This window comes from Camelus dromedarius, chromosome 17, assembly GCF_036321535.1.
Source record: "Camelus dromedarius isolate mCamDro1 chromosome 17, mCamDro1.pat, whole genome shotgun sequence".
Taxonomy (NCBI): domain Eukaryota; kingdom Metazoa; phylum Chordata; class Mammalia; order Artiodactyla; family Camelidae; genus Camelus; species Camelus dromedarius.
Window position 1 is genome coordinate 1,514,133 of NC_087452.1, and position 22,079 is coordinate 1,536,211.

The following is a 22,079-nucleotide window of genomic DNA, read 5'->3' on the forward strand; positions in this document are numbered from 1 at the left end:
GTGCCGTTTGCTCCTTCCCTTGCCTCGTCACCCTGGTTAGGCTCCCCGGGGTCACTGCTGCCTGGGAGTCATGAGAGTGCCTCTGCACCTCGTTCCTGATCCAAGCGTCGTCGAGCCTTCCTCCACCGAGGACGACCCTAGGTTGTCACCGTGGCTGTCCTCCGTCAGTCTGAGGGAGCTCTCGTCCATTCCTAGCTCGCTGAGAATTTCAGTTGTGAATGGGGGTTGTAAGTTATCGAATGCTTTATTTGCATCTTTCAGAATGATCCTACGGTCGCCCCTTCTTATGCTATTCGTGTAGAGGATTACATTAACTGATTTTGGACTTTAAATCCGCTTTGCATTCCCGGTATGTCGCCCTTTTCACACACCGCTGCACTCAGTTTGCTGAGGGCTGTTGAAGACTTTGCATCTTGTTCATGAGGGGTTTTGGTCCATCATCTTCCTTTCTTGTGATGTTTTTGTTTGTTTGCGGCATCAGGGTAATACCTGTCTCATAAAATTAGTTGAGAAATGTTTCTTCCTCTTTTTTTTTCTGAAACAGTTTGTAAAGGATTTATATTCCTTTTCCTTAAATGTTTTCTTTGTGGGAAAATTTAAAAATTTTTTTTTAGTTTTGGGGGTAGGTAATTAGGTTTATTTATTTAACAGAGGTGCTGGGGATGGGACCCAGGACCTCACCGTGCTAAGCACACGCTCTCCCGCTGAGCTCTGCCCCATATCTGGGCGAAGGGTTTTAATGACAACCTAGTTTCTTTAACTCACATAGGCCTAAATTTCTATTTCTTCTTGGATCAGTTCTGGTAGTTTGTGTCTTTCAAGGAAATTATCTATTTCAGTAGGTTGTCAAATTTATTGGCAAAAACTTGTTAATGATATTTCCTTAGAATCCTTAAAACGTCTGTAGAATCTGCAGTGACGTCTTCTCTCTTTCTTGACGTTGGTCATTTGCATCCTTTCTCCTTTTTTCTCTTATTTTATTGAAGTGGAGTTGATTTATGATGTTTTGTCAATTTCTGGTGTGCAGCATAGTGATTCAGTTGAATGCGTATGAATACATCCCTTTTCACACCCTTTCTCATCACAGGCTGTTATGAGGCGTTGAAGGCACCCCCCGTGCTGTGCAGGGGGACCTGCTTTTGCGTCTCCTTACCTTGCTCGAGCTCCTCATAAGCCTATCAATTTTACTGATCATTTCAGTGAACCAGATTTTGGCTTCACTGATTTTACCTCTCTTTTAAAATTTTCCATTTCATGGATTTCTTCTCTTTTTCAGTTCCTTTTATCAACATTTGGAGTTTAATTTGTCCTTTTTCTAATCTCTTCAGTTTGGAACTTACATCAGGTCCCAGACCGGGAGAGATGTATGTCCGGCAAGGGTGCGCGTGCCAGATTTATTTTCTGGGACAACTCCTGCAACTCAGTAATAAATAACCTGATTTTTTTTAAATGAACCATTTGAACAGCCACTTCATAAAATGGCCAGTAAGAACATGACCAGACGCCAACATCACTTGCTACCAAGGAAATGCAAATTAAAGGCAGTACATACCCACTAAAATGGCTAAAGTTAGAAGACTGACAGCACCAAATGTTGAAGAGGATACTGAGCAGTTAGAATTCCCATACCTTGCTGGTGGGGATGCAAAATGGTACAGTCACTTTGGGAACCAGTATGGTGGTATTTTATCAAGTTACCCACACATTACCCGTGCTACTCAGCAGTGCCACTGCTAGGTACATGCATAAAAGAAATGAAAACCTATGTCCACGCAAAGACGTCCGTGTAAGTGCTCATTACCCAAAACAGCCCCAGAGTGGAAGTCGCCCACGTGTCCCTCAGCTGGGGAACAGACGGACACGCCGTGGTGTCGCCCCCTGCGGAATGTCACTCAGCAGTTAAAAGGAGTGCGACACTAATTCACAGATGGCGTGAGTGAATGTTTCAAGCATTATGCTGAGCAAAGCCAAACACAGAAGACGCCCCGCTGCAGGACTCCAGTTGCACGGAGTTCTAGCAAATGCAGGGTCCAGGGACAGAAGGCAGATCAGTGGTTACCTGGGCTGGAGAAGGCGTCCACTCACCTCAAAGGGCACAAGGTAAGGCTCAGGGCGACGAACGGAAGCCACCCGACTCTTCAATGACCAGAATTCGTCAAACGGCACATCTAAAACGAAAGCGTTTGATTGTATGTAGATACACCTCAATAAAAGTCTTTTAAAAAATTAAAAAGAATGAAAACCTAGTAAAAGAGTTTTCCTTCTTTTTTCTTTTCAGTGTTTTTAGTTCACCACCGTTTTCCTTCCGTTTCTGCTAGGAGAAAAGCCAATCAGCTGGGAAATCCAAATGCCTGCTCCTGCCCTCGGACCGGCAACTGGACAGACACGGCGGTCCCAGCCTACAGCGAACGGCCACCCCGCAGCTGCGGCAGGAGAACACAGCCACACACGGATGTCCACGCCCTAACCCCCGGGACCTGGGAGTGCGTTCCCTTACGCGCCAAAATGGGCTTTCGGAGGTGATCTCGTTAAGGATCTTAGGATGCGGGACTATCCCGGATTATCTGGATGGGCCCAGTGGGACCACGAAGGTTCTTGGAAGAGGGCGGCAGGAGGGGTTGGAGCCAGAGGAGGCCACGTGATGCCGCAGGGCTTGGAGCAAAGGCGGAGAAAGGGGTTACAAGCCAAGGAACAGAGGGGACCACTGGAAGCCGGCAGTCCAAGAAACGGAGTCTCCCTCAGGCCAGCCCGCCAACGCCTTGATTTTAGCACGTCTAACTCCAGACCCATAAGATGATACACTTGTGCTGTTTTAAGCCACTGGGGTAATTTGTTTCAGAAGAAATAGGAGACAAAGACAGCAATAAAAAGGAATAAAACACTGACACACAGCAGCATGGATGAGTCTCAATTACGCAGAGAAGCCAGACTCGAAGGTCACATGCTGTGTGATTCCATTTATATGACATTCTGGCAAAACCACAGGACAGAGACTGGTGAGCTGGGCCTGGCCAGGATTGGTACAATCACCTTGTCGCCCCTACAGACTCATGGGCAATAATAAATGGTTGTCATTTTCCACCGCTAAGTTGTGGGGTGGTTTCTTACACAGCACTAGCTAACTGATACAGCCAGAAGAAAGCCCAGTGCTGAGGCCAACCTTGAGCAGGGCTCACAGGAGCAGAGGCAGTGAGAGTGACCCCCCGTGGGGTGGGGGTGGGGGTGGGGGCCAGTCTGCTCCTCCCCTTAGCAGAAGCAGCTCGAGCCACCACCAGAGTCCCTGGCCTGGGGTCCTCTCACAGCTGCCTCTACACACTCGGGCAGCACCCCAAGCCTGAGGCACCCGTGGTTCTCTGGCCAATCCCACCTCCTGAGAGCCTGCCTTCCCCACTATAGACTTCCCCTCCATCCCAGGTTCCCTTGTGCCTGGAGCACCTGCTGATCCGGAGTGGCCACAGCCTGGCCCGGGTTACTGTGCCCACTCCTTGCCAGCACACAGCTCTGGGCAGTGCCGTGCCAGAAGCCGCACGTCTCTGGGGAGCTGCCACTCCCAGAGGAGCTGCCTCCACCTGTCTGCCCTCCAGGAGTGCAGCCTCCCGTGGAACAATGTCAGCAGGTTCCTGAGGGGACAAAGGGCCACAAGAGCTGAGAGGCAGGCAGCCCCGGGGAGACCTTGGTCACCCAGGGGTGGAGGACACAGTGCTGTTGGACCAGAATTTTAAAACTGGATTCATTGCCTGCTTACTCTTCCGAGTACCTGGTGTCTTTCCTCTCTCATTTAATCCCTGCAAACACCCTATGAGTCAGGTACTGTTTATGCGTAATTTACAAGTAGGGAAACTGAGCACAGGGAGGTTCAGAGACCTGCCTGATAAGATCACACAGCTCTCAGGAGCAAAGCCAGAATGTGGAACCAGAGTCTTGCTGCAGAGCCGGGGCTCCCAGCCGGGACGCCTGCCCGTGCTGAGTCCCCACACCTGAAGTCTGACGGGCCTCGGACTCCAGCACTCGTACCGTCCCCAGGCCAGGGGTCAGAGGGAGGCAGGCAGGGCGCAGGGTAGCTTCACACCCAGCAAGCGGCCGAGAGATGCAAGATGGCCCCCAGAGCAGCGTCCTCTGGTCCAAGTCCTGGGCTGCCATTCACTCCCTGTGAGACCTCAGCTGGGTCACTGCACTGCCCGGCCTCAGTTTCCCCATTTGTGACGGTGGTTCCCAGTGTCAGCTTGGCTAAGCTTAGTCTCAGTTACTTAATCAGATATAAATCTAGGGGTTGCCATGAAAGAAGATGAGATTTCGTAGATGAGACTAAAGTGGTCAAAGGGATTATCCTGGGTAATCGAGCTTGGGTCTGATTCAGTCTGTTCGAAGGCTGCATACGGGCAGAGCTGAGGCTTTTTAGAAGAAATTCCACCTGTGGCTGGTGGCCTCTTTTCCAGCCTGTTCTCAGGCCCTGAGGATTTCGGAAGTGCCCGGCCAGCTCCCGCATCACAGAGACAGTTCCTGCAACAAACCTCTTCCTAGGATCTCCCCCTGGGTCTGCCGCTCTGGCTGAGCCCCAGCTGACAGACAAGCCAGGACTGGGGGACAATCTACGTACTTCACGGGTGGCTCTGAAGGTCCAATGAGGTGATGTAAGTAAAGGGGCTAAAATCACGCCCGAATGAAGTGAGGTCTGGGAAACTGCAGTGCAAAGAGGCCGTGCTTATCACTGTGAAGGTGTCACACATGCAGAAGTGGGAACAATCAGGTAAAGACCCCGCAGTGAGAAGCGTGACGCCCCACCCTGCCCCGCCCCCCAGAGATGTCCACCTCCCAATCCCAGATCCTGGGGACGTGTTACTTTATTTAAAATTTTTTTAATTGAAGAGTAGTTGATTTGCAATGTTAGTTTCAGGTGTACAGCAAAGCGATTCAGTTGGGAATATGTGATTTTAAACACAAAGGGACCTTGCAGATGTGATTAAGGTGATGGACCTTGAGATGGGAGGCCATCCTGGGCCCAGTCTAATCGCGTGAACCCTTAAAAGCAGAGAGATGTGAGTGCAGAAGGGTCGGAGGGATGCAGCTGCTGGCTCTGACGGTGGCAGAAGGGGCCACAAGCCAAGGAAACCAGGGAGCCTCTAGAAGCTGGAAAAGGCGAAGAAATGATTCTTCCCTGGAGCCCTGAGAAGGAACAACCCTGCCAGCACCTCGATTTTACTCAGTGAGACCCGTGTCAGGCTCCCAGCCTGCAGCACCACAAGGAAAGAAATCGTACTACTTTAAGCCACCGAGTCGATGGTAATGTGTCACACAGTCAACTGTTCGAGTGCCCCGAGGAGGGGCAGGTAAATGCCTGCTTCTTCCCCTTTATTTGCCAGTTCTCAAAGCAGCGCGCCAGGCTCCCAGCACTCTCCGAGGGCGCCGGGCGAGGTGGGCGTAGCTGTTGCTGAGCACTGCTATGAGCTCACAGGTCGAGGCGGGCCTGATGGGAGCCCCATCCCTGGGGGCTAGAATGAAGCTGGCGCTCAGCAAAGGGTTTCCTGATAACAGGGCTCCCAGCCCGGCCCGCGAGGCGGAGGGGGGCTGGCGTGTGCAGCGCGTCGGGGGCAGCCCTGGGGAGCGGCTCCCACACACAGACCACCCACCTGCCAACACGCCTGGGAGCACCTCCTGCGCTGACAAACGGTGTTCTTCTTGTGACATACTTCACACATGAGGGTGGAAGCGTGGCCTCCGGCGAAGCGATCCTTGGGCAGCCTGGCCACTTGGAAGAGCTGGCCTTGATGACGGGTTTCGGGGTAACTGACCCAGCACTGCTCTGTGCAGAGCCCTCAGGAGGGCTGGAGGCCAGTGCTGCCCCCTAAAGGATGGGCCCTGCTCCCAGCCAACGCGAGCCCGTCCGTGCAGATCGCGGAGGCCTCCCACTCCAACTCCTGGAATCCGGCTCTCGAGTTCCATAGCGCACTTCTCTGCTAGGGGCCCTTACTGGAAATGCAGCAGTAGCTGATTCAGAGGCTCGCAGGCTCTGGCAGGAAGGGACCTACGGCCTCTTAGGAACAGCCTGCCAGCAAGTCGCACAGCCCCTCACCGACACCACTACCAGGTTGTCGTCCAGATTCTGCTGGCACGCGGCCCCTGACAAGCGGCTCCCTTCTTTAAGAAGACTTGGCAGACCTGGAAGAGCTGAATCTTAGACCAACAGTGAAGGAAGCTGAGAACCACCCACCTGGCATCAGAGGAGCCATCGGGAGCCCGGAACAGCATCACCAGCTGTATCTGCAACCGGGGACGAGGGGACGAGGGGACGCAGGGACGAGAAGCAGGGCACACTGACCTCCTGCCTGCCCGCCTCTGCCCAGCCACACTCTCAGCCAGGCCTGGGGACACAGACATTGCCAGACATGCAAGCTCTCGAAAAACCTGTCTTCCACATATACCCCTTTCCAGAAACCACTGCCACCATCACGACGGAAAACCAAGAGGAAGGAAGGCCTGGCGGGGAGGAAGCGGAAGATCCCACAGCACAGGCAAGAAACGAAGGGCACCCCGGGCCCCAGATGTGCTCCGAGGAGGGAGGGCCCGCCAGACCCGTGCAGTCCTGGGGGCCCCGGGAGGCGGCGGAGAGCGCGGTGCGGCGAGCAGCGGCCGGGGCGGCCGGGCAGCCCCCTGAGGGTCTGAGGCTAACCTAGTGCGGGTCATGCATAGAAAACTAGCCAAGCAGAGAGAGCAGAAACCCAAGCCTCACCAACCCCAGAGAGAAAAGAAAAAGAAAGTTGTGTACGAAAGAAAAACTAAGGATAGTTTATTTAGAACGGTGTCTATAGACTCACCGTGACGACCTAACCACAGCAGTATGGGGGGGCGGGAAGAGGCGTCTGGGGTTCGCAGACACACACCACTGTGTGTAAGACAGACGGACAACAGGGACCCCTTGGAGCAGAGGGCACTGCAGCTGCGGACTGAGGCCCTTGCCCTCAGGCCCATGGCCGCACCCCGGGGCCCCCTCCCCTCCTTATAGAAGGGAGGCCCCGGCCTGCTGGAGCCGCCATAGTCAGCCAGGGCACAGACTGGGAGGCTTCAGGGACAGGCATGCGTTTTCTCAAAGTGAGCCTGAAAGTCCAGGCTCAAGGTGCCATCGGGGTTGGTTCTGGTGGGGGCTTTCTTCCCGGCCTGCAGAGGGCCCACTCCTCGCTCCTCCGAGCATTCGCAGAGAGAGATTTCTCTGGGGCTCCTCCTCTTCTTATAAGGACACCAGTCCTATCAGATTAGGGACCTCATTTAAACTTAATTACCTCTTTAAAAGTCCTATCCAAATACAGCCACATTAGGGGTTAAGGCTTCAGCATATAAATAGGGGTCGGGGTGGGGGGTGGAATACAACTCAGTCCTCAACAGGCAGCAAATGCTTTAAGCTGAGTGGATCTGTCCGTCTGCTTCCTGCCTGTAGACTCTTGGGAGTCTGACAACCTTCTTTCGTTGTATTCTCCCTCTGCCCCTTTAGGCTCAGGCTGGTGGGGTTCGGGTGCTGGTGTGACACTCACAAAGCCGCTGTGGGTCTCTTGTGTATCTCCCAGGGCTTCGCTCCCTTAGGCAAGACTCTTCCCCAGACCTTCCCTAGATTACCCCATCTCTAGTCCTTGCTTCTGCCGAGATGGTCGAGGGGACCCATGAGTCACACGTCCAACTCTCCCCTGAGCCCTCTGTGCAAATGAATACACTGATTTTTGATCTTCTTAAGCTGTGGAAAAACACTTGTCCACTCTCACTCTCGGCTTCCTCTCCAAAGTACTCTTTGCTGACAGCGAGCCTCCTATTTTTAGCATATTCTTCCAGCTGTGTAGCTGGAAATGTCCCCGGTCGTCTGGTCCTGATTCTTTTTCACTCAACAGTTCTTCCCTCAACGTGTCTATTCTCTCTCACATTTTGCTCAAAGGAGCAAGAAGAAACCAGGCAGCACCTTCGACACTTTGCTTAGAGTTCTCCTGAGCTGAGTACCCAGGTGCATCGCTTACACTTTCAGCTCTCCACATGACTGCAGGACACCACTCAGTCGCCCAGTGAGGGCGGGAGGAGACCGGAGCCGGCGGGAGGAGGCTTGCCCCCACGAGCAGAGGAGCCAGGAGTCGGGACAGCAGGTGTTGGGATTAGCTCGGTCCACACCCTTGAGAGGAGCAGGGCCCCTCGCGGCTCGGCACGGTCTCCTCAGCTGGGTCCCCGAGAGGCTTCCTGGGGAGCCCTCAGAACCGCATCTTATGAGGGGTCAGGGAAGCAGGCGGGGCTGGGAGAGGCTGGCCTGCAGTGCAGACACCAGAGACTCCGCCAGCTCCTCAGGGGGCCCTGGGGCTGGGGCGGCCCTCAGGGTTGTCCACGCTGGAGCAAGGGAGCTGGGTCTCCAGACTCCTACCCTGCCCAGCCATCGGATGCAGGCTGCCCCCAAGAAGGGGGTCCGGCCTGGGGAGAGGCACTCTCTCGAGCGAGTGATGGGCTCAGCCGGGAGCCATCAGCCGCCTGCACTCCTGGCAGTCGGGGGCTGACGTGGGCGACCTGTGAGACGCATCACAGTGTCCACCACACCTCCTGACTCCGCCAAAGCCTCTTCAGGAAGTGGGGGGTCCCAGGCTCCTCTCCACACTCGGCTCCATTTCCCCAGAGATTCCAGGCTCTCACTGGGAGCGTCACAAAGGCGCTGGGATCACTGCCGACCCCGGAGTGCCGGCACCCAGAGAACAGCAGGCGGACGGCCAAGCCCCAGGGCCCCGGCCAGCCCCTCGCAGCCGCCCTGGCGAGGGGCGCACAGGCGGGTGGGACTGCTTCTCTCTCCGCCGTCAGCCGGCGGACGCCACTCTCTCTTCTCAGAGCGGTCCTTCCTCGCAACTCCTCCACAGGATGCCGAGTGGGACCACGTGCCCCGTGGGTCCGCTCCCGCAGTGCCTTCAGGATGCTGCCCACAGGGTGACGTGTGCGGGCCTCCCTCCTGCGGAGCTTCGGGGACACGCCTTCCCCTGGGCACCAGGCAGAGCTCTCCGCAGACAGCGGCGGCTTCTGGAAGTCCACGTCTCCTCTGGCTGCTCTGTGGAGCTCGCGGCTCCCCTCCCTGGCCAGAGGACGGAGGACCCGGGGAGCGTCCCCGTGGAGACAGGAGCACGTCCTGCACTGACAGGTCCTGGGAGGCGCTGTCAGGGTGTTTCGCTCTCAGACGTCCTCCGGCCTCTGCGGGGGGCCTGGCTGTGCCAGCCAACACGTGTGGCACGCGGGCTGGGTTGCAAAATACATCCGGCGTGGCAGTTGGTAAAAGAGTTGTGCAATCACCGCCAACTTACGGAGACCACCGTGCGGTGCTCCTGGCAGGAGAGGAGCCTGGCTCTGCCACCCTGGCTACAGGCTCGGGCCCCACGTTGGCGGTCTGAGGAGGGGCCCAGACTCTGGGGCGTCAGGAACTGTGATGGGTCTTCCCTGAAGTCGCCCTGGGAACACGTGACCCACAAGACCCAGTGACACTGGCATCTCCTCCTCTGAAGGACCCCAGGGACCGCTCTCCTTCACACTCTGCAGGCTCCAGAAAACAGTCTAATTTGGTTATCAGCTGCCCCTCAGACCCCCAGACCTCCCAGATGGACGGTCCCACCCTAGAAAGGGACAGAGCCAACCTGGAGAGGGGGCCTGGAGGGGGTGACTGCAACGGGGAGGAGGGCCGGGAACCCCTCCTGCAAGGAGCTGAAGTGGCTTGGCCTGGAGAAGGGTCCAGTCGCTGACCCTCTGGGGCTCCGCAGGCCTGTCCCAAGGTAGGGGAAGCAGGCGGCACAAATGACAAACCAGGTCCCAGCTCCGTGTCAGTGACTGTCCTCCTGCTCAGAGCTCTCGGTGGCTGGGGTGCTTTTTACTGTGAAACGTGCTGCATTTTGTCCGATGCTTTCTGTCTCTATTGAGATGATCATGTGTGCTTTGTCCTTCTTCAGCTGATGTATAGCTTTGATTGATTTTCAGATAGTACACCAAACTTGCATTCTTGGGGTGAACCCTACTTGGTCGTGGTGTATAAGCTTTTACATATGTTGCTGTATTCAGTTTGCTAGCATTTTGTTTAGGATTTTTTGCTTCCATAATCATAAGGGACATTGGTCTGGGGCTTTCTTTTCCTGTGATGTTTTTGTCTGGTTTTGGTATCAGGGTAATGCTGGCCTCACAGAAGGAGCTGAGAAGTGTTCCCTTCTCTCCCATTTTTTGGAAGAATTTATGAGTAATTAGTATTATTTATTCTTTCAATGTTTGGTTTAATTCACCAAAGAAGCCTAGGCTGTCTTTCTTTGTGGATGGATTTTTTAAATTATTATTACTACCACTTAATCTGTCCACTCCTTTTAGGCCTACTCAAGTTGTCTATTCATTCTTGCGTCACTTTTGGTTTTTTGTCTTTCTAGGAATTTGTTCGTTTCGTCTGAGTTGTCTAATTTATCCGCGCGTGGTTGCCTATAGGATGCCTTCATGATCCCTTCTATTTCTGCAAGGTCAGCAGAAATGCCTCTTTCATTTCTGATTCCAGTCGTTCGACTCTTCTCTCATTTTGTCTTGGTCAGTCAGGCTGAATTTTCTTGATTTTCCAAAGACCCAGCTTTCGGTTTTTCCGATTGTCCCTGTTATTTCTCTAAGTCTGTATTTCCTTAGCTTCCACTCTAATCCTTATCACTTCTTACCTTATTCTTGCTTTGGGTTTTATTCGCTCTCATTTTCCCAGTGTCTCAAGATGGAAGGTTAGGTGACGGATTTGAGACTTTCCCCCTCTTTAGCTGTACGTGTTTACCAGCTGTAAATTTCCCTCTGGGAGCTTCTTCAGCCATTCACCGTGAGCTTTGGTGTGTCTCATTCGTCTCAGAGTGGTGTCCAGTTTCTCTCTGATCTCTTCTTTGTCCCGCTGGCTGTTCAGGAAAGTGTTGTTTGAACTCCACGTATCTGTGAGTTTCCTGAGCCACTTTCTGTTACTGATTTCTAACTTCGTTCCATTTTGTCCAGAGAGCTTATGCTGTATTACCTTTATCCTTTAAAATTTATTGCCGTTTGCTTTACGGACTAGCACACGGCCTCTCCTGGAGGACGTTCCACGTGCCCTCGGGGGGAGTGTACACCCTGTTGTTGGGGGGGGCGGTCTGTAGATGTCTGTCACGTCTGTTTGGTTTGTGGTGTTGTTCAAGTCTTCTGGGCTTTTTTTGTTTGTTTGTTTATCTTCCTTATCCGCCTCGTTGTTTTATTCACTGTGATTGTGGGATATTGAAATCCCCAGCCTTTATTGTTGAACTGTTTGTATCTCCCTCCATTTCTGTCAGTGTTTGCTTCATGTATTTTGATGCTCTGTTGTTGAGTGCAAGTGTGTTTGTAACTGCTCTATCTTCCTGATGGACTGATCCTTCCACTGTTATAAAATGTCCCTCTTTATCTCTAGGAAGTTTGTTGTTGTTGTTGTTGTTTTCGTCTTAAAGTCCATTTTGTCTGATCTTGGCAGTCAGTCCAGAGTCCTTGTGGTTGCTGTCTGCATGAGAAACCTTTTCTATGCTTTCAGTTTCAATCTATCTATATCTTTGAATCTGAGGGGTGCCTCCTCTAGACGGCATAGAGTTGGAGCCTGACAGTCTCTGCCTTTTACTGGATTGTTTATCCATTCACATTTAATGTTGTGTTGACAGAGCTGGTTTCACGTCTCCCGTTTTACGTCTTATTTTTCATGTGCATCCTGTCTTTTTGTTCCTCTTGTCTGCATTAAGTGAAGGTAGCATTTAACTTCTGTAATATTTCCACTCTATCTTCTTGAGGTATTTCCTTAGTGGCTGCTTTAGGGCTTACCAACTGCTTCAGATTTATACTAACTTAATTCCAATGAGACACAGAAACATTACTCCTATATACTGCTATTCCTTTTTCCTGCTTTTTGTAATATTATGCTATAAATGCTACATCCACAAATGTTCTAAACCCAACATTATATTATTATAATTATTACTTTATATAATTTCATGCCTCTTAGAGAAACTGAGAAGAAAGACCAAATATATCATTTGTAGGGTTTGCTGTGTAAGTCTTCTTCTTGATCACTTCTGGCTCTCTGCACTTGTTGCTGTGGATTCAGCTTATCAGCTGGAGTCATTTTCTTAGCCTAAATACCGCTTTGCTCTACCAGTTGCCTTAAATTTTAATACAGTATATACATTATATACATATTGTTTTATACAATTGTTTTTAAAATAAGAAAGGAGAATAAATATGCATTTACACTGTCTTTCATAATTACATAATTACTTTTAACAGTGATTTTGAGGGTTTTTGTGTGGATCTGAAATAGTCTAGGGTAACTTGCTTTCAGCCTGAAGAACATTCTTTAGAATTTCTTATAAGGCAAGTCTACTGGCAACAAATTCTCTGTTTTTGTTTATCTGATAATGTCTTCACTTTTATTTTCAGAAGATAGATTTGTTGGATATAGAATTCTTGATTGACAGGTTTTTCTTAGTTTGATCAGTTTGAATATATTGTCCCACTGCCTTCTGACCTCCATTGTCTCATGAGAAGTCACCCTGAGCCACCATGTAAGAAGTTCAGCTAGCCTCGGCCACACTGGAGGGGCACACACAGGCGCTCCGTAGACAGTCACACCAAGCCTGTCCCCTGGTCTGCTCAGCCCGGATTCAAGATACGTGAATGAAAAGAAAATCCTGGAAACGGATCCTCCAGCCCCCCGGTCCCAGCCCTGCAGCTGTCAGAGTTTTCCAAGCCACTCGGTCCTCCCAGCTAAGGGCCCAGACATCCAGAAGGAGAAAGACCACTGTGTCCTTTCCAAGTGCAAAGGTGGAGCGCACAGAATCTGCGAGCTTAACAGAATGGTTATTGTACATCATTACGTCTTGGGGTGGCTTGCTCCATGGCAATAGGTGACTGGAACACCATTTTCTTCTCCTTTCCATTCTTCCATTCAGTCTATTCTTTTCTCCTATTCCTACACAGCTATAGAGTTTGTGTTCCCCAAAGGGGAAAGTTCTCCTAACTAAGTAATGGGACCAAATCAGATCTAGACTAAAGGATGTTCTGGACCTAACAAAGCTTAAAAGTAAGCCACAAAGAAGCAAATTCTGTCCCAGAACAAAGCTCAAAAATATTTTTTGAAAATATGAAACAAACAGAATCTAGTACCCAAGAATATAACATTTACAATATCTGGATCTAATTTAAAAAATTACCCAGGTATGCAAACAGGCAGGAAAATGTAAGGAGAAAAGTTAATCAATAGAAACAGAGAAATCACACAGACAACAGAATAATACGATAATGGCATTATGACCACTATGATAAATATGATCAATATATTCAAGAAGGGAGAGGAAAACATGCGCATGGTGAAGATAGAAATTAAAGATATAAAAAAGACCAAAATCAATCTCCTACAAATGAAAAATACCCTGGATAGGGTTAATTGCATACTATACACTACAGAAGAAAAAGAAGACAGGTAAAGAAGGAAAATGAGCAAAGAACAAATGGGGTAGACAGAAATCAACTATAATGTGTTAGATTTAAACTCAGCCATATTAGTAATCATATTACATGTAAATGGTCTAATATTCCACTTAAAAGACACAGATTGTCAGATTCAATTAAAGAGAAGACCTATGTTGTCTACAAGAAACCCAGAAACTCACTTTAACTATAAAGGCTACAGATAGGTGAAAAGTAAAAGAATGGAAATATATAAATATATATATATATATATATATATATATATATATATATTTTTTTTTTTTAAGCTGGTGACTATACTACTATCACACAAAGTAGATTTCAGAATGAAGACTATTACCAGGAATAAAGAAAAGCATTTCATAATACAAAGGACCTAACTGACCAAGAAAATATAAAAATCCTAAATGTTAATGCACCTAATAACACAGCTTCAAAATGCATGAAGCAAAAATTGATGGGCTGAAAGGAGAATCAGACAAATCCACAGTTACAGTTGGAGATTTCAACCTGCCTCTCTAATTGATAGAAAAGGTAGACAAAAAAAATCAGGATACAGAATAGGGTCATTGGACAGATCAGCCTCATTTATGTAAATAAAGTGTTCTTGGAAGCGCTCAGTCACATTTACTTACATATTGCTGGTGGCTGCTTATTGAGTTGAGTAGTTGAAACAGATATGGTACGGCCTGCAAGGCTGAAAACACTCACTGTTGTTTTACAGAAAAAGTTTGCCACTTGCTGATATAAAAGACAAACGACATGACCAACTTGACCTACTTAACATTTATAAAACATTCCGCCCGACACCCTCAGAACATGCACCTTTGCCAAGTAAACACAGGATGTCCACCAGCACAGGTTGTATTCTGGACAACAATACAACTCTTAATACATTTTAAAGGATTCAAATGCTTTCTCTAACCACAACAGAATTAAATTATAAGTCAATAACTAATGGAATGACATATTTCTGAGTAACCCAGGAATCAAACAAGAAATTATAAGGAAAATTAGGAAATATTTTGAACACATGAGAAATCAAAATGTGAGGCATGCAGATCAAGTAATACTTTACTAGGCTGCCTGTGTATTTTGATTCAGGGACCCCATGCTCAGTCAGCCACCACCCAAGACTTCTGCTGGCCAAGCTGCCCTGGCGATCGCTCTGGCCCAGCTCCCCACGTTGTCTCTGGGGGCTAGGTGCCACCACCTGTCCCTCCTGCTCCCTGAATCAGTTAACTTCCCCAAATTCAGTGGCTTAAACACCACCGTTTCATTTTGCTCACAATTCGTGCATCAGCCGAGTAGTTCCTGCAGCCTGGGTGGGTGCGTCGAGCTCTGCCACGTGCTGGTGGTCAGCTGGGGGCTGGATGGCCCATGGTCACCCTGGTCACCAGCTCCGCTGTGTGCCTGGGACTGCGCTCTGCACTCCAGACAGACCATCTCATCTAATCCTCAAAACCACCGTGGGTGGGGGGAGCGCTGCCTTTCACAGGGGATAAAAGCAGGGCTCAGACCCTTGGGTCGCCCACAATAGCATGACTGAGCTGGGAACTGAACCCAGATCTGAGGGATAGGAGAGCCTTCCCACCGTGCTGCACGGCTGGCCTGCCCCCCACTTTCCAACTCCACAGTCCCCAGACCCCAGAACCAGGATGCCAAGGGAGGGTCAGGCTGCCCCACCGCCACGGTGCCAGAGCTGGGAATGCCGGCCCCGGGCCCCGTACGGGCCCTCGGCGAAGGCCCGGCCAACCCCCCCTCCTGCCGCAAACGTGTCACTGGGTAAAAGAGGCACCCCTCGCTCCAGCTTCCTAGAGGAAACAAACATGTGAGTATTAGAAACTCGCTGCAACGAGCAGACTGCCCTGGAGTCAGCTGTGCAAACGTGGGGACGCTGGCTGCCCCAGGCCCGTTTCTCCTTCCTCGGAGTCAGACTTCCTTAGAGGAGAACCCCTTAGAGTACACTGGGGGGCCGACGTCACCCCTCACACAGACCCCGAGAGTACACCCATGACCCACGCCTGGACGGACTCTGCGGCTGGTTCCGGGACGGGCGTACGACCCGGCCTGGCCAGCGAGCAGTCGGCTTGGTGACTTTGATTTTGCTGGGAGCGGTGGGAAGGAGGCGCTCTTGCCGCGCAGGCACTGCTGAGCTGGCTTGTTGTGAGGCTGCAGCCGCGGGAGCTGTCTGGCTAGCACGAGGAGGAAGTCTCCAGAGAGAGAAGCCACAGAGGCCCTGCCAGCCACTCCCCGAGCTCGCTGAGTCTTCAGTTACGTAAATCAATGTGTTCCCTTGTTTCCTTAAGGCACTGAGTTGAGTTTCTGTCACATACAATCAGACGATCCCGCTGGGCACATGAACGGGAAAACCAAGTCAGGGCCCCACCTGATCTGCAAGCGTAACCTCTGCCCCCTCATCAAGGAGGAAGGGCACCCCGTCGTGCCGGGGCCTTCCTGGAGCCGTGCCCGACCTCTGCTCTGAAAGCCACCACCGCCTGCCCCCCACGCGCACGCGACGTGGCCGTTCCCAGCGGCCAGTGCCAGCCCTCGTCCTGCCAAAGGCCCCTCCCGCCCCCCCCCCGGGGACCGCAGCCTGGCCCGCGGGTCCGTCCTCTGCCCGGAGGCCAGGTCCCCCGACAGCGGGCCGCAGGTCAGGGCGCGGGGCGGAGCGAAGGAGCCCTGCTGGCGGGCACCGCACTCGGGCTCCACACCTGTGGGCGACGCTTCTGGGCGAACGCCGCAAGGTCCACCCGCCCATTCACAACCCGCACCCGGGACCGCAGCACCTGCGGCCCAGGCACCGACAGCTTCACTGGCTCCCTCGTGCAGATGCAGGTTTAGGCAGCGGCTCTCTGACTCTCTTCCCTGTCTTGCATGCTTGCTTTGGAGGCCTGGGGGGGACGGGGGTGCGGGAAGGTGCCCTGGCCTGGACTCCCCTTCCCGCTGCCCTCAGGTTACTTTCCAAGCTTTCGATTCCGCGAGTGAAAGGAGGAGCCCTGCCCCTGGAGGCTGGCGGATTCAGCCTATGGAAACATTGGTGCCCTAGGCTTGGGGGCAGGGTGGGCCCAGCTTCCAGGAAGGGCTCGGGCAGGAAGCCAGGCAGGAAGGGGCTGGGAGTTTCTGGAAGGGCAGCCTGGAGAGGCCAGGCCGGTCGGCCGGCGGATCTGTGCAGCTGGTCGTCTCTTTCAGAGACGGGGAATCCTTGGCACTTCCTGGCACATGCCAGGGGTGGGGGGAGGGACGGCCGGAGGTTCCCGGGCTGAGAGCAGGACGGAGGAGGTGGGCCGCTCCTCAGCAGGCCTCCAGGAGGTGTGGCCACGGGCAGATCGGAGAAGGGGGGCAGTCTCACAACCAGACCCTCTGATGAACAAGGCTCACCCCACTCGCCATGTTTACTGACGAGGCTTTTGCCACTAATTTGACAAAGGAGTGAATAATGTGTTAAAACTCAGACCTTCTAAGTTCTGGGTCCCCATGAGGGCAAGACCCCTACACACCAGCCACCAGGGGCCAGACAAATAGCACGGAAGTTGGGTCACGGGGAGGAGACCAGGCTCAAAGCAGGAACCACTGGTTGCCACACACCAGACAGGGGCCAAACAGGGCCTGGACGGTGAGGGAAAGGGGAGATCAGGAGACGGCTGAGGGAGAAAGCTTCCAGAGGGCTCCAGGTCGGATTCTAGACGAAGCAAGGGACAGTTAACTCACCTGGACCAGCTTAACTAAAACGGGCACTGTTGACGTAAGTAGCTGGTGGGGTGGGGCTCCGGCCGCGAGGGCCCTAGACCCCACCACGGCCGCCCAGCGCCCCTTCTCCCCACCTCTCAGCTTGGCTCCCTCTTCTGATGGCTCCACTCGCCTCCTGGTGGAAAGATGGCTGCAGCCACTCCAGCCCTTACATCAGGAAGCAGGAATGTCTGTGGTTGACTCTGGATCATGGCTCTCTCTGAGCCCGCTGCTGTGGGTGGGGGTTGCGGGGCACTGACTAGCCATGGCTGGGGTGGCACCTGTCTGGGAGCCAGACGGGGTGGTCCCAGGCAAAGCACAGGGTTGAGAGCAGGAGAGGGTCCCAGAGGGAATCGGGGTGGTGCTGGTCCACCAGAACTTCCACCAAAACCACTACTACTAATAATAACAGTGAGAATTGTCATCCACTGTGCACACGCTCCATGTCTGGACCCTCTGCGTACACACCTCAGCCAGTCTTCACAACAACCCCAAAGGCCGGGGCCCTCTGGTCTCTCGTGCTCCCACAAGGACGCCACCAAAAGCAGGGCAGCAAGTGCTTCCACCTTCTGGGAGACGGAGCCACACAAGGAAAGTACACAAAGGTGGGAAATGCCTGGGAGACGGTGCAGCAGGGAGGGGAGGGGCAGGAAGGAGGTGACACTCAGGCAGGAGCTGTTGGTACCTGAGGTAAGTGCTTCCAGGAGGATGGCGCAGCTGTGCAAGGGCCCTGGGGCAGGTGCAGAGCTGTAAGTGTGAGGACCGGGGGGGCCACAGTGGCTGGAATCAGAGCCGAGGTCAGAAGGGATGGAGGGGGAGGGGGTGCTTTCCCCCGAACCACGCAGGAGCCTCAGAGGGTTTGGAGCAAAGGGGAGACACTGGTTTGAACTGGATCCTGCCACCTGCGCCAGCTGCCTGTGTGGAGAAGAGGTTGTGGTTGGAAAAGGGGGCCCAGGAGGGAGGAGGGGGCCCAGGAATGGTCGAGACTTGGGGTGTGACCATAGCACTGGCAGGATTCGTAGGTGGACAAGAGATCCTCACATGCAGAGGAGGAACCCGGGCACGAGGGCTTGAGAAACTTGCTCGGGACCCTGTGTCCACCACACGGGCCACGTGCAGCCGCGGCTCCTGCCTGGCTGTGGGGCCCCCGGAGAAGGGGCTGCCTGTTTCTCCTCTGCAGGTGGTGGACCTGCCTGTGTGAGACGCAGGGTCCTGCTGCCTGGCCCCACCGAGGGGGGCACGTCCACTCGCGAACTACCGCCAGCGACCCCCATGGCCGTTGGCCGGGCGGTCCAGGCGGCGGGGCCCCGTGGGGGGGGGGTGCTAGGGAGGGAGGCGGCCCCGCTCTCCCTGGAGAGACACACGAGGGATGGGTCAGAAAGCAGCGGTAGCGTGTTTTTCAGGAAGGAAATCTTCGCTGCTGTAACAGTCTGGGAGTCTCGGCGGCCCAGCAGTCCAGCCCAGCCAGGAAGCACCCCTCCCGCCGCCCTCGGGTCGGAGGCAAACACTTCTGAAGACAGGAAGGGAAGAGGTGAGGTGAGCATCAAAGCAGCTGTGGAATTTGGGGGCCTGTTGAGTGAGGGGGTCCTTGCCATTTGCCTGCTGACGGTGACTTCCGAGCCCCCAAATTGTGAACAGACCCGCTGTGGGGTGGGGGTAGGTGGAGGTGGGGCTGGGCTGGCAGGGCGCCCGACTCCACAATGCATCGCATTACCCGGTGGCCGGAATTCCTGCAGGACGCTTTGTTCTCGGACGGCAGCCCTGCTAGGGCCATCAGACCCGGGCCAGGGTCTGGGTGGCAGGCCAGAACAAGGCCCCAGGAAGCCCTCAGCCGGCCAGAGGCTGGGCACTGACACACGGAGCCTGCCCACCCACCTCCAGGCACCCTCCACCCACCAGCGCCACCACCCCTCCTGCGCCCCCCACCCTGGTGCTGCCTGGAAACTGGGCCCCGTCCAGCTGCACAGGCCGTGTAGCTCCAGCTGGTGGGCTCCACTGCGGCCACCCCAGCTTCCTGCAGCCGCGCCCACTGCCTTCAGCGGAGACCACCCGTCCTGTGTCCCTGTCCCAGCCAAGTCCCCGCCACAGCTACAGCAACCTGCTGGCAGCACGCTGGGCACAGTCCCTGGATGATTCACAGTGGGAATTCTGCAGACCTGCCCTGGTCTCCAGCATGCTGTGTGACACCAGGAAAGCAACTTAACCTCTCTGTGCCTCTGTTTCCTCTGCTTTACTGAGGCCTCAGGCCCCATGAGCAGACAAACATTCAACATCAGGGGACTGACTCAGAACCACGCTACCAAAACAGTCTGGAGGAAAGTCCAGCTTTCAGTACCGAGTTTCGATGTTACTTTGATTTGCTGGAATTTTTTGTAAACACACACACACACACAGCACTCAGCCTGTGCTGGGCCCTGCTCTAGGCACCACACGTATCACCACCAAACAGAGGAGGAGGCAGAAGCCCAGTGGGTGGACAAGCTGCCCAGAGCCAGAAGGTTGCAGACCTGGGCTTCAACGCTGGCTCCTGATCACCGCTCCACACGCCTGGGGTCGTCGGGACGCCAGGACCCTAAGCTGACCCCGCCCCTGCCCACCTCAAAGGGTAAGGGCCCCCTGCTTGAGAAGAGAGCAGGTCATTCTCCAGAACTGTGAAAGGGAGGGTGTGCGTGTGCATGTACACGAGTGTGTACCATGTGTGGGTGTGCAGATGGACATGTGTTGGCTGTCAGCTGTAGCCATGTGAGTGAGTGCATGGAGTGTGAGTGTGTGTGATGTGCAGGTGAGTGTGTCTTGAGTGTCACCTGTAACCATGTGTGTAAATGTGTGTGAGTGTGTGAGTGCCCTGCCCATGCGTGTGGCAGCCCAGGGACCCCGAGAATTGCTGGCAAGGAGAGAGGGGGCGGGGCCGGGTGAGAGTTCGAGATGAGCCTGAAAAAATTACAGTGATTAGTCAAAGCTGAATTGTTTTTCTAAACTCCTAATGAAAACAACATGTGGGGCAGCGCCCAGATGGTGCCCAGGAGCCCCCGACGGGGTCCTCAGGAAACAGGTGCTCTTGGAATGCTTCCTGCCACCGGGCTGCGGCGGCGAGCGAGGCCACCACGTTCTGGATCAGCGTCAGGCCAGGCCCAGCTGCAGCCCGCACAGCCGGGTGGAGCCCTGCGTGCCCAGCCTCGCCAGCCAGCGAGAGGAGCGTCCCTGGGCCGGGCCGGGCCGGGCTGGGGACAGGGTCACTGCTGGCAAGAAGTCTTCAAGCATCTTTACTTGGAAAGCCATCGCTGACCATAGTCCCCAAGTGTCGTGCGGATGTGTGGTCCCACCAGCTATGAATGGGCAGAAATGTCTCCGACCCTCCTCCAGCCGTGGAGCCTTCTCCATCTTTTCATCCTTGCCCGTCTGACAGAGGAAAATGGCCTCTCCTAGGGGGTGGGTTTCAAGCAGAAGGGAGGCAAAGTCCTGCCAGTATCAGGAAGACCATCGTGGGGGCTAAGCTGATGATACACTGGGGCACAGCCTGGATTATGTTCAGGCACAAACAAAAATCTTGATGACTTAAACATATAGGGATTTCTTTTTCCTCACATAATGAGGAATCCAGAATGTTCAGTGGCTGAAGCCTGAGCTGAAGCTGCTGTGATTCTCTTTCCTCATGGTCACAAGATGATTGCTGTAGCTCCAGCCAATAGACGCATGTTCAAGGCAAGCAGAAGGAAAGACCAAGAGTTGGACCAGCTGAGCCCATCTCTTTTTATGAAAAAAAGAAAAGCTTTTCTCAAAGCCACCCCCAGCAGGTGTCCACTAATACATCATGGGCCAAAACTGCCACCTCTGGCTACAGTGGAGTTTGTGAAGCATTTGGCTGTCCAGCCACCACAACAGAAGGGCCAAAGGAGCAGAGGGCCAGGGATGGATGGCAGGGGGCTGACCAACCATGTCTGCCACATCTGGTGTGACACCCAGCTGCCTGCCAATGACACAGTGGGTTGACCTGGGCCCTGCCCCACCCAATGCCAGTGCGAGGAGCCTCCAGCCATCCCCAGACTGCCGTGCTCGGTCCTGGAACCAGTGAGTGCTCAGCCCGAAATGACACCAGGAGACTCTCCCTGCTCAGACGCCTCGCAAATTGTCTCCATGCTTCTGGTGAGGGTCACGGGGCAATTCCTCATCTGTCCCAGCGTGGGAGCCAGTCAGCCGGGCATCAGGCCCCTAGACGGTCCATCTGCCTTGGTCTCTGACACCCAAAGGGAGTCCAGCCCTGTGTCCAAGAGACCCACGGGCTCCCACCAGCCTTTCCCCAGCTCTCACTTTCCTTGTTAACAACAGGGAAAATGGGGGCCGGTGTGGGGGGAGCTCAATTTTTCTGTCAATCTAAAACTGTCTTAAAATATGAAAATGAATATATATATGCATATGCATGACTGGGACCTTGTGCTGTACACCAGAAACTCACAGATTGTAATTGACTGTACTTCAATTAAAAATTAAAAATAAAATAAATTAAATTAAAAATAAAACTGTCTTAAAATACAAAGTCTATGAATTTTTTAAAAGGCAAGTAGCACAGGGCTTAAGATGAAAAGCAGCGGCCCACGACCCCACTCCCCAGAGCAGTGGCCCCCGACCCCACTCCCCAGGGCAGTGGCCCCCGACCCCACTTTCCAGAGCAGTGGCCCCCGACCCCACTCCCCAGGGCAGGCCCCCGACCCCGATCCCCAGGGCAGCAGCCCCCGACCCCACTCCCCAGGGCAGACACTGGTAACTCATGCTGATTTCAGCTTCTTGTTGTGGTCATCCCTGTTAGTCTGGATCCAAGTCAGAACTGACATTACTCCCTTTATCGCCTTAGTTCGTGGCCTCCTGACTCCCCA

The 22,079-nt window shown here is 53.4% G+C and overlaps 2 protein-coding genes across 2 annotated transcripts in view; both read left to right on the top strand.

The window, feature by feature from the left end:
• The window catches only part of LOC116158151 (nascent polypeptide-associated complex subunit alpha, muscle-specific form), a 21,886-nt gene extending 18,802 nt beyond the window's left edge, over positions 1-3,084 (top strand). The window contains exon 3 of the mRNA XM_064496831.1: positions 2,319-3,084. Coding sequence (XP_064352901.1) covers positions 2,319-2,642 — 324 coding nt within the window. The 3' untranslated portion in view covers positions 2,643-3,084. The remainder of the gene's footprint in view (positions 1-2,318) is intronic.
• A 14,334-nt stretch (positions 3,085-17,418) lies between these two features.
• On the top strand, positions 17,419-21,683 carry LOC135323368 (uncharacterized). Its single transcript, XM_064496832.1, has 4 exons — positions 17,419-17,446; positions 17,621-17,813; positions 18,612-19,813; positions 20,214-21,683. Exons 1-3 carry the CDS (start codon positions 17,419-17,421, stop codon positions 19,339-19,341), a joined length of 951 nt encoding a protein of 316 aa, XP_064352902.1. The 3' UTR covers positions 19,342-19,813; positions 20,214-21,683.
• Positions 21,684-22,079: the final 396 nt, after the last annotated feature.

What these genes read in the sequence shown, in the direction of transcription:
- LOC135323368 (XM_064496832.1), top strand. Translation starts at nt 17,419, where the DNA reads ATGGCTCTCTCTGAGCCCGCTGCTGTGG. An exon ending in CTCTGAGCCCGCTGCTGTGG is followed by an intron (nt 17,447 to 17,620) that starts GTGGGGGTTGCG and finishes TAATAATAACAG; the next exon opens with TGAGAATTGTCATCCACTGT. An exon ending in CACAAGGAAAGTACACAAAG is followed by an intron (nt 17,814 to 18,611) that starts GTGGGAAATGCC and finishes CGTGTTTTTCAG; the next exon opens with GAAGGAAATCTTCGCTGCTG.